At 47.0% G+C, this 12537-nt stretch overlaps 9 protein-coding genes and 1 non-coding gene across 10 annotated transcripts, besides 4 other annotated features; 4 read left to right on the top strand and 6 right to left on the bottom strand.

Moving 5' to 3' along the window:
• Positions 1-501: 501 nt before the first annotated feature.
• Positions 502-558: a sequence feature (GA-rich).
• Positions 559-718: 160 nt separating this feature from the next.
• Tb09.211.4090 (hypothetical protein, unlikely) lies at positions 719-1309 on the bottom strand (the record flags this gene model as incomplete). Its single annotated transcript, XM_822458.1, has 1 exon — positions 719-1309. One exon carries the CDS (start codon positions 1307-1309, stop codon positions 719-721), a length of 591 nt encoding a protein of 196 aa, XP_827551.1.
• A 746-nt stretch (positions 1310-2055) lies between these two features.
• Tb09_tRNA_1 lies at positions 2056-2126 on the bottom strand. Its single transcript has one exon. It is a non-coding gene; the product is annotated as a tRNA-OTHER (tRNA).
• Positions 2127-2534: 408 nt separating this feature from the next.
• Positions 2535-2843, bottom strand: Tb09.v1.0690 (hypothetical protein, unlikely; the record flags this gene model as incomplete). The annotated part of the gene is made up of 1 exon (XM_822457.1): positions 2535-2843. The coding sequence occupies one exon, from the start codon at positions 2841-2843 to the stop codon at positions 2535-2537; it is 309 nt and encodes a 102-aa protein (XP_827550.1).
• Positions 2844-2875: 32 nt separating this feature from the next.
• On the top strand, positions 2876-3445 carry Tb09.211.4070 (hypothetical protein; the record flags this gene model as incomplete). The annotated part of the gene is made up of 1 exon (XM_822456.1): positions 2876-3445. One exon carries the CDS (start codon positions 2876-2878, stop codon positions 3443-3445), a length of 570 nt encoding a protein of 189 aa, XP_827549.1.
• Positions 3446-3547: 102 nt separating this feature from the next.
• Positions 3548-3569: a sequence feature (AT_rich).
• Positions 3570-3824: 255 nt separating this feature from the next.
• Tb09.211.4060 (hypothetical protein, unlikely) lies at positions 3825-4172 on the bottom strand (the record flags this gene model as incomplete). Its single annotated transcript, XM_822455.1, has 1 exon — positions 3825-4172. The coding sequence occupies one exon, from the start codon at positions 4170-4172 to the stop codon at positions 3825-3827; it is 348 nt and encodes a 115-aa protein (XP_827548.1).
• Positions 4173-4327: 155 nt separating this feature from the next.
• Tb09.211.4050 (hypothetical protein, unlikely) lies at positions 4328-4642 on the top strand (the record flags this gene model as incomplete). The annotated part of the gene is made up of 1 exon (XM_822454.1): positions 4328-4642. One exon carries the CDS (start codon positions 4328-4330, stop codon positions 4640-4642), a length of 315 nt encoding a protein of 104 aa, XP_827547.1.
• A 978-nt stretch (positions 4643-5620) lies between these two features.
• Tb09.211.4040 (hypothetical protein, unlikely) lies at positions 5621-5758 on the top strand (the record flags this gene model as incomplete). The annotated part of the gene is made up of 1 exon (XM_024642668.1): positions 5621-5758. The coding sequence occupies one exon, from the start codon at positions 5621-5623 to the stop codon at positions 5756-5758; it is 138 nt and encodes a 45-aa protein (XP_024498459.1).
• A 387-nt stretch (positions 5759-6145) lies between these two features.
• Positions 6146-6667, top strand: Tb09.211.4030 (hypothetical protein; the record flags this gene model as incomplete). The annotated part of the gene is made up of 1 exon (XM_822452.1): positions 6146-6667. The coding sequence occupies one exon, from the start codon at positions 6146-6148 to the stop codon at positions 6665-6667; it is 522 nt and encodes a 173-aa protein (XP_827545.1).
• A 523-nt stretch (positions 6668-7190) lies between these two features.
• Positions 7191-7240: a microsatellite.
• Positions 7241-8996: 1756 nt separating this feature from the next.
• Positions 8997-9040: a microsatellite.
• Positions 9041-9159: 119 nt separating this feature from the next.
• Tb09.211.4020 (hypothetical protein, conserved) lies at positions 9160-10011 on the bottom strand (the record flags this gene model as incomplete). The annotated part of the gene is made up of 1 exon (XM_822451.1): positions 9160-10011. The coding sequence occupies one exon, from the start codon at positions 10009-10011 to the stop codon at positions 9160-9162; it is 852 nt and encodes a 283-aa protein (XP_827544.1).
• Positions 10012-10531: 520 nt separating this feature from the next.
• Tb09.211.4010 (hypothetical protein, conserved) lies at positions 10532-12505 on the bottom strand (the record flags this gene model as incomplete). The annotated part of the gene is made up of 1 exon (XM_822450.1): positions 10532-12505. The coding sequence occupies one exon, from the start codon at positions 12503-12505 to the stop codon at positions 10532-10534; it is 1974 nt and encodes a 657-aa protein (XP_827543.1).
• Positions 12506-12537: the final 32 nt, after the last annotated feature.

Genomic DNA, 12537 nt, shown 5'->3' with positions numbered 1-12537 from the left:
TGAGGTGCTCTCCGCTATCTTGTTTTGTCCCCCTCTTCAATCCCTCACGACCAAAGAACAACTCAAAGGGGTAAAACCGGAATTCCGCTCTCTCAATACACAAAAAAAAAGTTTGTGGTTTATCGCCACTTTCGCCTACGAGAGGGCGAAAACTTCACACGTTCGTGTCTGCGGATCATCGCTGGTTTTTACGACCTCCAAACATCGGCTCGACCACCACAGCGGTTGCCGATAACCACGTGATGCTCCGCGCCGTCGTTTTTTGCGCATCGGCCTCTTTTCTTTTTCCCCCTCTCCGAGATATTTTCCTGCCGGTGGCGCGTTGGGAACAAGTTGTAGAGTTGTGAGGGAAGGGGAAACGCATTTGAAGGAAACATTTTTTGTGAGCTGCGCGCGAGTTTTTTTTTTTTTCGAGGGAGGAAAGTGGCATTGTGAGGAGACAATCGCTCCCCAATCATTTTACTTTTTATACCCGCTGCTTCCACCTCAAATTTGTTTTAGCCTTTTTCTTTCCCCCTCCCGCCCCCTTTACTTTACTTTCCCTTCCCTTCCCTTTCCGCGTTGTGTTGCGCGTTATCAACTGTCGCACCGTACTGTACACATCTTGCCGGCGTGGGCAGAAGTTTCACCACTCCTTGAGATGGCGCCATGTTTAAAATTATTATGTTTCCACCCCACTTAACGCAGAACAGGCCGTACTCAAAGCAGACGGATGCCTTTAACCAACAACATGAGTGTGTACTCGATGGCGAAGACATTTGCATCTCCAGTGGCCCACTCCACTTCTTTCATGTGTTTTTTTGTTGTTTACCTTGCTGCATACACGGGCAATAGGGCGAACGAAGTACCTTCTCCAAACAAGCAAGCGGATAAAGGAAGCGATCGGGGAAACACTCATACAGTTAAGGGGGACATAGTGTGTGGAATTATTTAGCCGAAACGCATTCAGCTTGGCGTATGGCAATGAGCGGGGATGGTGGTGGTGGTGGTGAAAAACCGCCGTTGGGGCTTGATGAGCGGACGCGGCAGAATATGCGAATCGCGGAGAAGATTGGTTCGGAGTGCTTTGAGCAAAACACACAGATTCTCCGGGGATTGGCGTGGCGCGGCTTGCGTGCATTTTTTGTGTTTGGCGGTGGTGTGGCCGCCTTCGGGTATGCCATGCGGAGGCAGCGCTCACGAAAAGAAGCAATGGACGCCAGTGGTGATCCAACGCAACGGTACCTTGAGGAAATGAGGGGTCTTGGGTTCGATGTGGACACCGTTGAGGAGGAATTGGAGGTCTCGCGACGCTCCGGAGAGAGTGCATAGCGTTACAAGCTCCTGAAAAAAAAAGAAGTGGGAAAAAGAAGCTGGAAATGGTTCCCTCCCGTCATCATCTCTCCGGATGCAAACACCGAGGGACGCTGTGACTATCGACTCTGTAGCGCAGCAGCTGCAGTTCCCGTTTAACACTTTAGTGAGAGGTAACAGTGCTATACGCTTCTAGTGTGGACATGGCTGCATTGTTTGTGGTTTTGTTTACAGGCGTTCTCTATCAATGAATTTGCGCAGTTGGATGCTCATTCATTTTTTTTACTGTGTGTTTATTAGTTTGTTGTGTCGCGTCATTTGGCGTGTGTGGTTTGAAACAGTTCATACACGCTGTGAAACAGCAACTGCGAAATCGTAGTTATTATCATATGAGCGTCTCGGTGTCCGTGGATGTTAAGCGGGAGGGGTAGTTTTGTATGGTGAGCTGGGTCGGCGACGGTGAAACCTGTGTGAATGGCCCGTTCCGACCAACATCGGGTCTAAACGAGTTTCGTCCCTTCTCGTCTCTGAGGTTTGATGTACCAAGCGGACTTGCGGTGCCTCCGGGGGACGCTCATATTTCTACAGCACCCTCCGTTAGCGTAAGTTTTGCAAATGTGGAGACAAAGCGTGGCGGGGAATTATCGTCACCGTAGCGAAATGATGGCAAACAAACAACAGCAACCAAACAAAAAAAAATAGCAAGTTCGTTCCAAAATAAGTAAAAAAAAATGGTGGGTTCTGCATGCGGCAGAAAAACGATGCGCAGTCCGGGAATCGAACCCGGGCCTCCCGCGTGGCAGGCGAGAATTCTACCACTAGACCAACTGCGCCGCGCGTCAACACTAAAAATTTGTATGGTATCGTTCCTGGAACCGAAATCAGCAAGGCTTCGCTCCTTCGTTTGCGACATGGGCGTTGGAGGTGTAACCCTGTTTGCGTTTTTTGAAGGCATGGAGGGGAGGGTTGTTTATAATGATGTCCCCAGTCAGAGTCTTACATTCCCGCATCATGCGGTCTTATCCCCACCTCCGCATTGAGCCACGCGAGCACCCACTAGGGACATCGACGCTCCGCCACAGCTGCCGACACGCGCAAACGCATGCACTGGGGAAGACGACGAGTTACCCCTGAGTATTTGACCAGCTGCGAAGGGTTAATGTGGTCTTTTGGGGGGGGGGAGGGGGAGAGAATTCGCAACCATATATCGTCTTTCAAAGCATGTTTTCGAAAAACTTTTTTCACATTTTACACAAAAAGAGGCTGCATCCGTAACATTTTCCCTTTGGGGGGGGGTTCTGGAACCGCCGTAGTTTCATCACGGCCTGGTCCATTCCCCACGGAATGTGGGAGACAAACTCAGCATAGCGGAGGGGCGGAAGTTTGTCCAAATCGTACCAAACCTTTGGGTTGGACAAACATTGCTTTTGATACAGCCTCACATTGATAGTTACCAACTTTTTCTGGGAGCATTCCTTCGATATAAATGCCTGGTGTGCTCTCCCCGTATTTATTTCAAAATAAATAATTAAATCAAGATAAGGCAACATTGGGACGCGAAAAAAAAGAGAAAAAAGAATAGATGAGGCTAACGGCTCTTTTGGCATACTTGGTTGCGATGCTCATGAATGGCTCTCTTTTAAATGGAGAAGTGGAAGCAAAGGGGGCAGCAGCAGGGCTGGTGAATAAATTCCTCAACAATCCTGGCGTTAGTAGAGGAGACATTGAGGATCCGCCTGACGTAGAAGAAGAAGAAGAGGAGGAGGCCAGCATCCCGTATGAGAAAGATATGGAATATCCCGATGGCAGCAAAAGTGATGAAGAAGCAGGTGCCAAACCCAAAGGTCCGACCAACAAAAGTGATGACAACAACCTTCAAGAGGGGAATGGGGGGAACTCAGGCACCAAAGGAGCAGTTGAGGGAACAAATGTTGACACAAAAAGCCCTGCTGTCAAAAGTGATGATGATGGCCTGCAGAAGGATGACATCGAAGATCCCGAAGATGTAACGGAAGTAACGAAGACCGACACGTGCGTAGACGGTGGAGAGTGTGAGTCCAATGGAGGTGGCACAGAGGTGTTGGCGGCATCGTTAAGCACAAACGTTGTTCCATTGCTGCTCTTAGTTTCCGCGATGTTAATGATGTCATAACGGTGCGTGTTGGATATGTAAATGAGGACTATTTTCTGATCCTTTTACTATTATTGTTATTATTTTTTTTTTTTTCCAAAGCACTAGTGTGCACTTAACTTCTTTATTTTTTTTTATTTATTTTCAAAAGACATACATCCCATCGCCGCGTATTCGCTCCTTCTAACCAAAATATTCGTTTGAGGGTTTGGAATGCCGGCAGAGGGACGACACGCCCGTAAAACAGCTTGTTTACCTTCTTAGCAGTAGTTGTGTTATTTTTGCAAAAAAGAAAATGTTTTTATTTTTAAATAGTAAACGTATCAGCAAGCAACTGTTTTGCCGTACTTGAACACGATGACAAGGAGCCTTAATTTTATGGTCTTCATATGTGTGTTTGTCACCACTGGCCTCTTCGCACTTGAGTTTTCTTACATACTTGTGTTTTCGCAAAGAACTGAAATACCTCTTTCGCTACTTTTTTTTTCTTCAAGTTCTCAAAGGCAATGCTGCATTCAAAGATAAGAGAATATTTATATCCCTTTTTTAACAAAAAAAAACTCCAAAGGTGGCAATTCCGATGGTCGGTATTCCCCCTGTGAGAAGATAACCCCCTTCTCTTTTTAGATTGAATTTCTTTTTCGCTGAGTTTTTTTTTCTCTATTCGTCTGGGCCTTCTCTGCTGGGGAGCACAGGCAGAGAACCCATCAGACACTTTCTTCGTCAAGCCTATTAGTTCATGCTTCATCTTCAGCTTCTCCACGGCAGTGCATTCGGGCAAGTGGCTCAGCAATCCTTGGATGCCCAACTTCAATTTGTTGTAAACGTCCTTCTTTCCATCGCCGTGTGTACTTCCTACTAAACCTTTTAGACCAACTCGCCTCGCTTACGTTTAGCCGCAGTATGGGGCACTGGTGGGTTTCACTTCACACTTTCCACTTCCTTATAAAAGCGTCAGGAAACCCCTCGGAGCGCGCAATCGGATTCAGTATGCATTTTTCTTGTGTGTGCCTTAAGTGCGCACCTCTCCTTACTCTTTGGAGTCCCACGTGCCCCGTGAACATCAAAAGTTTACTAGGAACATTTTATTCCAACCCCACCCTGTTCTCTCTATCCTCTCCTTCCTTAACTGTTACCTCCATGTCATCCTTTTTTTTTATTTTGGTTTCAACACCGGCGCGGCTACGGCTAACTCCACTTTCCCTCCACTGCTCGTAGTCCCTTTAGCGGTGCCACGGGGCCGTGCATATTCACGAGGTTGATGTGCATTATCAGAGCCCCTGCTACGAAACACCTTTCACATGTTGAACTCGTAAACTTCCTCCCCGCATGTTTATCTCTCTTTTTTTTTCTTAAATCCTGCTTCACTACCGGGCATTGCACGCATACGGTTTTACATGAACCGCAACTCTATTTTTCCGGTCTTTGCACTCTTTCCAGCGCCGCGGAAACAACGCAAACACACCACTGGCATTCACGTTGCTTTTGCTACAGTTGCCGTGCTTCCTTTTCGTGCCTCCCACTTCGCGTAAGATGATGGATTCGCATCTCCCTTCCAACTCTTCCAACCCTTCCGCATCTGAAACATCTCCACCCGGGTGCGCCCCAAAGTCCTCCAAACCAACAGGTTTGCCTCTTAACAACTATTAGTCAGCAACGCCCGCAAGCTGCTTGATCTGGTCGCGTTGCACCGCCTTCCCACGCGCGGGTCAGGGTTCCATCCACCACACACGCCGGCTACCCCACGATCCGGAAACAGACGGTCTTCATGAATGCAGATCTCGCCTGGTTTATATCATTTTATAAAGCATCATAAGCACAGTTCGCACAGCACCGCCCCCCGCACGTTAACTACGTGCTGACAAACTGCGTTCCCTCCAGAATTTTCCGGCCAACGCGAGCCGTTGAATGTGAATATGCGTTTTGCACTTTTCTTATTGCTTTCGTGAGAGTCGCCGTACCCAAATAAAGCGACCGTCGATCACAGTCGGCGAGACCTCTCAACTGGTTCACTCTCTTACTCACTCGGTCGGTCCAGAGATTCTAAATACGGTCGTACACGGACACTGGGACGAGTTAGTTAAATCCATCAACCGTCTGGATGCCAATACGATTAACCAAATTAAAGGCATTAAGATATCCTGCGAGGAATTGCAGGGTGTCAAAAACCGCCTCGCCAACCTCAAAGAACCGCTTATGTCTCTTAGAAACGGGCGAACTCGCATCACCGAACGACTGGACCAAATCGACGAGACAATGATGGAAGTGCAAAACGGCGTCCCATGCACTGGAAACGGCATAGACTGGATTTACTCGGACCTGGCATCTGCGTGATATTACATGTCATGACATATTGTCGTCCGATTGCCGTCTCCTAACTGGTTTGCCCAGCCATAGGTCCCCCTCCCGGAAGCATGACGAATCAAGAGAAAAGGAGAGGGGCAGACGTCTTCCAATTGATTGTATGGACGTGTCCTCGGTTTCGACAACGGATGTGTATATTTCTCTTGTTTTTTTTTAAAAAAGATGGAGCGCACTGTAAAGGATGCCCAAGGACAATGCCATAATTATCGAATGTGAGACGGCATTCAAGCCTCGGTGAGAGGATGCACGGCAACTGGAAGACGCACATATTATTGGTAGGGTTGATCCACACTATATTATAGCCTATGCGTGGCCAAATACCGTTATGGAGTTGAAGCGAAAAAATGGCAACGGCGAATGATATTATGGCCACAAGCAATTAACGATGAAGTATATGCAGATGGTTATTGTCCGAGCTTATGCCTATATTTTAAACAGGAGTTGCTATCTAGGGTATGGGCACCACCAGCACTTACAATGGGCCTTGAGGCGGCGGCCTTCCAAGATGAATTATCAACACGCGCCCAGATAAACTTTGGGTTTTTTGATGAAGATGGAGTAGCGTACGAATTCACGAGGCTGTCTACCGGCTATGTAGGATCACTGGAAATTATGCAGTTATTGTTATTAGTCCTAGCCGAGGACCCGCGTATCGTACGAACGGACGAGCAACTACTCCCCCACGTCCAAAAAATCATCGACGTGTGGATCCACGACATACGAATTACGCCCCCTACCACAAAGTCCGCGGATGTGTATACAAATGTACAAACAAGAGAGCCCGAGAAACCCGTGTTACCTATGGCGAAACGGAGTATAGATGACAATACGGCTATATCGGCATCAAATGGGACAGAAACAAACATACCGTACACATAGGGGATAGAACTTTAACAAGAACACGAGCTCATCTAACAGGGGACGAATCTATCCCCAGGACGCTAAAAGTAATCGAACTCGAAAAACTCTGGTCAAAATTCCGCTCAGTGGCATCTACACTCGGTGTTAATTGGCTTCGTTACGTATATACAGTCAAGTCGCTACGAAGACGCTTGACTCACTGGTGACAAAACCGCAAAATTGACTAAGATGATATCCTCAACAACTCGATGCGACGGACCCTTAAAGATTTATGGAAGATCGTTAAGACAAACAATCCTCGAAAGTCGCTCCACCCGGAACCGATCACACAACAATCACCTGATATGGCTATCATTAGTGATAAAAGTACATAAAGATGGTTTGCTACAGTGAGTGACGCCCAATCTCCGAAAGACTTCCATGCTTATGGTGAATAATGGGACCCTGACAGCATCTATAATGATACCATGCTTATAACCAGTGCAGAAGCGGAAGCCACAAAACGCACACTCGCCGTTTCACTCCATTCAGTGGCCCCCAAAACAACAACAACAACAACAACAACAACAACAACAACAACAACAACAACAAAATTGCTTTTGCAATTGACAACAGAGTCCTACGATACGCCATGGTAAAAGAGAAAAAAAACAAAATGAAGAACTGAACGCTATAGTAGCAATCACCACCAACGACTTACGTAATTAAAAAAAAAATAATGTGGCACTTTTACTCCGCTCCCTCAGCACTCAATCCTGCCAATGAGCCATCTCGCAGAAAGAAAGTATCACTGGTCAGATTGCACATATTTCTGAACAAGATAGCCGTGAATGCAAACATATTACACAGACTACAGCTTGTATACCGCCAAGTTTCTTTAAAGGAGGTGAGTGTCCGCACCACACTATACATTATGTGCTCACAGTATCTCAAGCTTATCTACTACAAAATCTTTGGACCAGCGAAGTGATGACAATACCGTCGGGCGCCCTGCTCTTTGATAGGTGTAGAATAGACTATACTTCTTACCAACGTGACAGTTTGTCAGAGAGATTTGAGATGAAGACACCCATATCGTGAGCACCGTGAATGGATTGCCTATGATAATAACCATGAACCACGCATATATGGCCTTCTATATAACTTGATGGATTGGTGCAGAAGACACAAACAAGAAAGTAATAAGAACTGGATACACACAGAGCGCTAGGGTTGTTTTAGCTCGAACAACACAACACTCCTTTAAGCTCGGTCCGCATCTTCCCGCTTAGTGTCTAGCGGCGAATTTTTAGTGGGCGCGGTGTGAGCGCGTGACCGCCATTTTTCGGGCATTAACACCTCGATGAGGATAACTGTTGGAGGCCCCAAAACACTTCGCAAGATACGCTTTCAATCTCCAATCGGGCCACTACCCTTAAAGGCACAGGATCTATATAGCCGTATCACAGGTAACAGATAGTTCGCAAAACGGCAGTCGCTGTAGCCGGTCCCGCTGTGTCACCTTTTGTGCTATTTTTTTTTTTTGCGTAACATAGGCAGTAGCCATAACAGCATACCTTATCCACAGAAGCAGCGAAACCCAACGAGTGGAACAGTGCCACCGTAACGCGGAACAGGAACGTGAAAAAAGCGGCGGCGATACGAAAGCAAGTCCAGCAACTTTATAACCGGATTGACCAACTGGAAAAACGCCTATTTAGCTCACCTGGGATTCCAGCTTAACACACTACCAAAACAGGAATCACATCGACCACAGATCAGTCACAGCCCTCCAACCCGAGTAGTGGAACCTCCCAGCGGGCAAAATCCCCACGAAGGGCGGACCCATACAACTTACAACAACGAAAACAACTCAAGGGCCCAGACCAAAAGATACAGCAGTTGAAAGCGAAGACCGCCCAACAACAGTTTCACCGAATGCAAATTCCTCAGGTTCAACAATTACGTTCCCTGCCAGCGGACGTCAGCCCCCCATCGAACTCTCGCAAAGTAAAATCGAACAAACCGGATCCAGCGACATACGAAATATGCTAAAGAACAAGTGGAAGGAGAGCTAGAGGAGACAACACAATATTAGTTACAAAGCGTCATGTGCAAAAACTCTCAGTGTACGAAGGTATAATCAAGTTTACTCATGCGCAGGCAGGCGTACCCACGTTCGTCTCAACACCCGGGTTTTGTAATCTACACCCTCTTTTCTTTCTTTTATTATTAAATACTTGTTGGTGGAAAGATACTTCAATCCCATCCTTTTTTTTAATGAACTGTGAGGCGAAGCAACTTTTCCATGAGACAACGACACATAACACCTAATCTTTGTGTTAAATTGTGTCACTTTCCCCCAATAATATATATATATATATATGCAATATATCTTTATAAATAGATATAGATCAAGAATAACAATATTAGAAGGGTAAAGGCGCAGCGAGGAAAACTCCCTCTCTGATTTATCCTTCCCACCTTCTCTCTCTTTCTTTCAGGTGGGCCATCCGCTCAGCGACCAACATTTATGACGTGCAGGTGGCACCGGGAGCCGATTCCTTCGTTACCCGCCTTCGTTTAGGTGATGAGGCGCACAGTTGAGGTATCCCTCGTTTGCGGCGGGTCCCGAGATGATATGTTTGAATTTGGCTACCGTCAGAACCTATGACGCGCCGTTGAGTTAATAACGGGCACTTTGCAAGAAAATCAGGGACCGTTTCACCACTCTCTACCATCGCCTTTAATACTTCCCTTAGGAGAAGGAGAGTTCGATCTGTCACCTGACGTCGTGTTTTGCTGTCGCTCCTGCTTCCAGCCTTCCTTTCTCTATTATTTCCGTCTCCCTCCCATGCTGCTTCCGCTTCTTCCATGGGTGGGGTTTGGCTCACTCTGAAGTCATCGACAATAATACCGTTCTGTGGGTTCGTGCGAACGCAGTCCGGGGAATTTTCGATAATGATAACGTAGTCCAAGTTTCGTCCGAGCTTTGTCAAATCCTTCGTATAATCATCAAAACTGAACCAAGTTTTGTGGCGGTGTATGAGGTGTCGAACTGTATTGCGTATATTTATCTCTTCCAAGATGCATTCGGCATACTCCCGCTCACCGGCTGTCCATACAATAACTTCAAAGTTTTTCCTTATGAAAGAAAGTAACTCCTTCAAATATGCGCGAGCATAAAGGGGACCCTCGCGAGCATATATTACAGTTTCGTCTAAATCAAGTACCAATGTATAGCGTCGCTCAGTGCCTGACGCTGGGGCAACTAGTTGATCCTCTTTGTATAACATCGTCGGCTCTCGCCGCGCTCGAAGCTCGTCGGAGTCTTTGGCACAACTCGCCTTGAAGACATTGTCACGCAACAACCTGTATCCCATCGAGTGCTTTTTTAATGGCTATGTTTTAAATCTTTTTTTAAAAAAAATGTTCCTTTATTGTTATTAATATTTGCTGCCGACGACGAGAGAGGAAGGAAAACCCTCCCGGTCTCTCTCTTTCTCTGGTGGAGGGTTGCCCTCACAGATGCGCTGCGGTGCCGGTGTCAAGAGTGGGTCCTCTCTCAATATGTTTATTAAGTGAATCAACCAGCTGCAGAGTTCAGGAAAGAGGAAAAAGAAAAGTAAAAAATTTTTGTATACTTTTGTTGACGCCCAATTTGGTTTTACGAGAGATGACATCGCCTTATTTTTGTTTTTCAAGATCAAATTAGGCGACACGTTGCACCGAGTTTATTTAGGTTAAGGTTTCGTGAGACGAAGCAAACCGAAGGATCACAAACCATTAAGAAAAAATCGAGTAAAAGGGGGAAGGGCAAGGATCTAATTAAAACACACAGGCAAATAATGAAAAAAAAACGACTAGGTTAGTATGGTGCAGAAAAAAAAATGAAAAGTGCCTCTATGCTCCCTCATTCTCATCCGGGTCTCGTAGATCCGTAGTTTCAACTATTGAGGAATCAAACACTACTTTGTCTTCCTCCCACCACGCGGAGTTGCTTTGCGCATACGTGACGGGACCGGCCTCGTCGGGCAGTAAGTGTTTGACTTGTGTATGTTTTGGACACGCAGGACACGGCAGGTGCGGATCCTTTTTGCCAAAGTTCACATAACCAAAACAAAACAACGCACAAATTGTGTGATACATCTCGCGACAATCCGGATGGTAGCAGAAGACACTCGCCCCCGGCATACCGCAGAGAGTACAGGTTTGCATGGGTAGCTCTAACGCTACAATATCCTCCAAATCTCGTCCTCTTTGATAACCCGTACAAAGATGAGCGCAGCGGCAGTGCACCACGTGAAGGGAGTTGGTTCGGGTATCCACAAAGTATTGTGCGCACACTAAACGGTTCCCAACCTGTCCGCTCTTTGTTTGCCGCCGGTCGCATAGTGCCCAACGCAGCTCCGCCATTGATGGGATGCGCCTTCCTCTGTTTTCGCTATTGTTCTTCAACAGATCTGCCACCAAAGTTAAAGTGCTCTCGTCTTCGCAATTTACCCCGCAGATGATACACGTTTGGTTTACTTCCTTCCGCCGTCGAATTCGATTTTTGGTTTCCTCCTCTCTAACGGCGTACTGCGCCACAATCATATCTCTCATTCTCACGTCCTTCACGGACACGTGGATTGTGTCTGGTTCCTTTGGTAGAGGTTCTTCACGCGTCCGCTTGGAGAGAAAGTTGGCCTGTTGTCGCCTCATTTCTTCGCCAAGATGTGAAGGAACTACGCCGGAAATCGGAGTTATGGTGTTGGATGCCGCGCTGTTTAGTGATAACATCGTCTTCCTCGGTCCACTTTGTACCGATGACGACGAAGAGGAACCTGTAGCAGACGCGTTTTGCCGCATCGGTTGGGAAAGACTTGAATTAACAGGTTTCTCACTCGAGACAGCTGGGCCACCAAAGTTAATGATTCCGGTGGGGCGTAAATTCTCCCGCATGGTCACAACGTTCTCGGGGTTCAGAGCAACTGGGGCTGGAAGCAGCCGCACAACTTCAATCCGTGAGCAGGAGTTCATCCCGATTATAAGAGGATGCATGTTGACCTGATATCGTATGTCTGTTTCGTTTTTCTTACGGATATAAGCGTTGCGCAGCTCTACAACCTCTCTCCCACCTCCCTTAAGATTATCTCTAATCGCCTTTTGTACGGAAGCGTCAAAAGTAACAGCCGTAATCTGCTGCCGCACATCCTCCGGCTCACAGAGATCTAATCGGCACAGTGATTGCCCTGAGTTCAGCTGTTTAAAGTGAATGCCAATCACCGCAGCACGAATGAAGACATTTGGATGTTTGGGTGGACACACGAGGGAACCAATTGCTACATGAACACCGTCCGACACATGCGCTCGCAACGCCTCCGTTGTCAGTGGCACCACCGTGCCGCTGTTAAGACTCGGTTTGGCGACCACCGTCTTCTCGTTAGTCACCTCCACATCGAACGAAAGTACGCCACTTAAACTAACAACTTCCTCCCCCTCCTCCTCATAATCAAAGCTACCACCTAAAACCTCATTCCTTCTGAAGTCGCGTGTTTCACCCAATTTATAGACACCCTCCGCTATGCTGGCAGGGCGTGTCCCACCCAATGCGAGCGCCTTCCCCACAAGGTCTCTCACAAGCTCAGCAAAGTACGCATTGTCCACGACCACAACATCGTTTGTTTTGTTATCTTTGTGGAAGACGGTGAAATCACACAAGGGAGCCTTCATGAACTTCAGCTTCTCATTCACCACATCCCTAATTCTGTCGTAACTGTTATCGTATGGATGCGTTACAGATAAAGTGTCACGGAAGACACGCTGGCCTTGAATGCCTGGCACTCCTGTGAAACGGAGACTCACAGTCACGCGTGCCGTCACCGGTTTGTGCATTTGGTTGTGTTGGTGATACCTCTATATTAAAT

The sequence above is a fragment of the Trypanosoma brucei genome, chromosome 9 (genome assembly GCF_000002445.2).
Source record: "Trypanosoma brucei brucei TREU927 chromosome 9, whole genome shotgun sequence".
NCBI lineage: Eukaryota > Euglenozoa > Kinetoplastea > Trypanosomatida > Trypanosomatidae > Trypanosoma > Trypanosoma brucei.
Note: the sequence above shows the minus strand (reverse complement) of the source record. Positions and strands in the feature narration are given on the sequence as shown.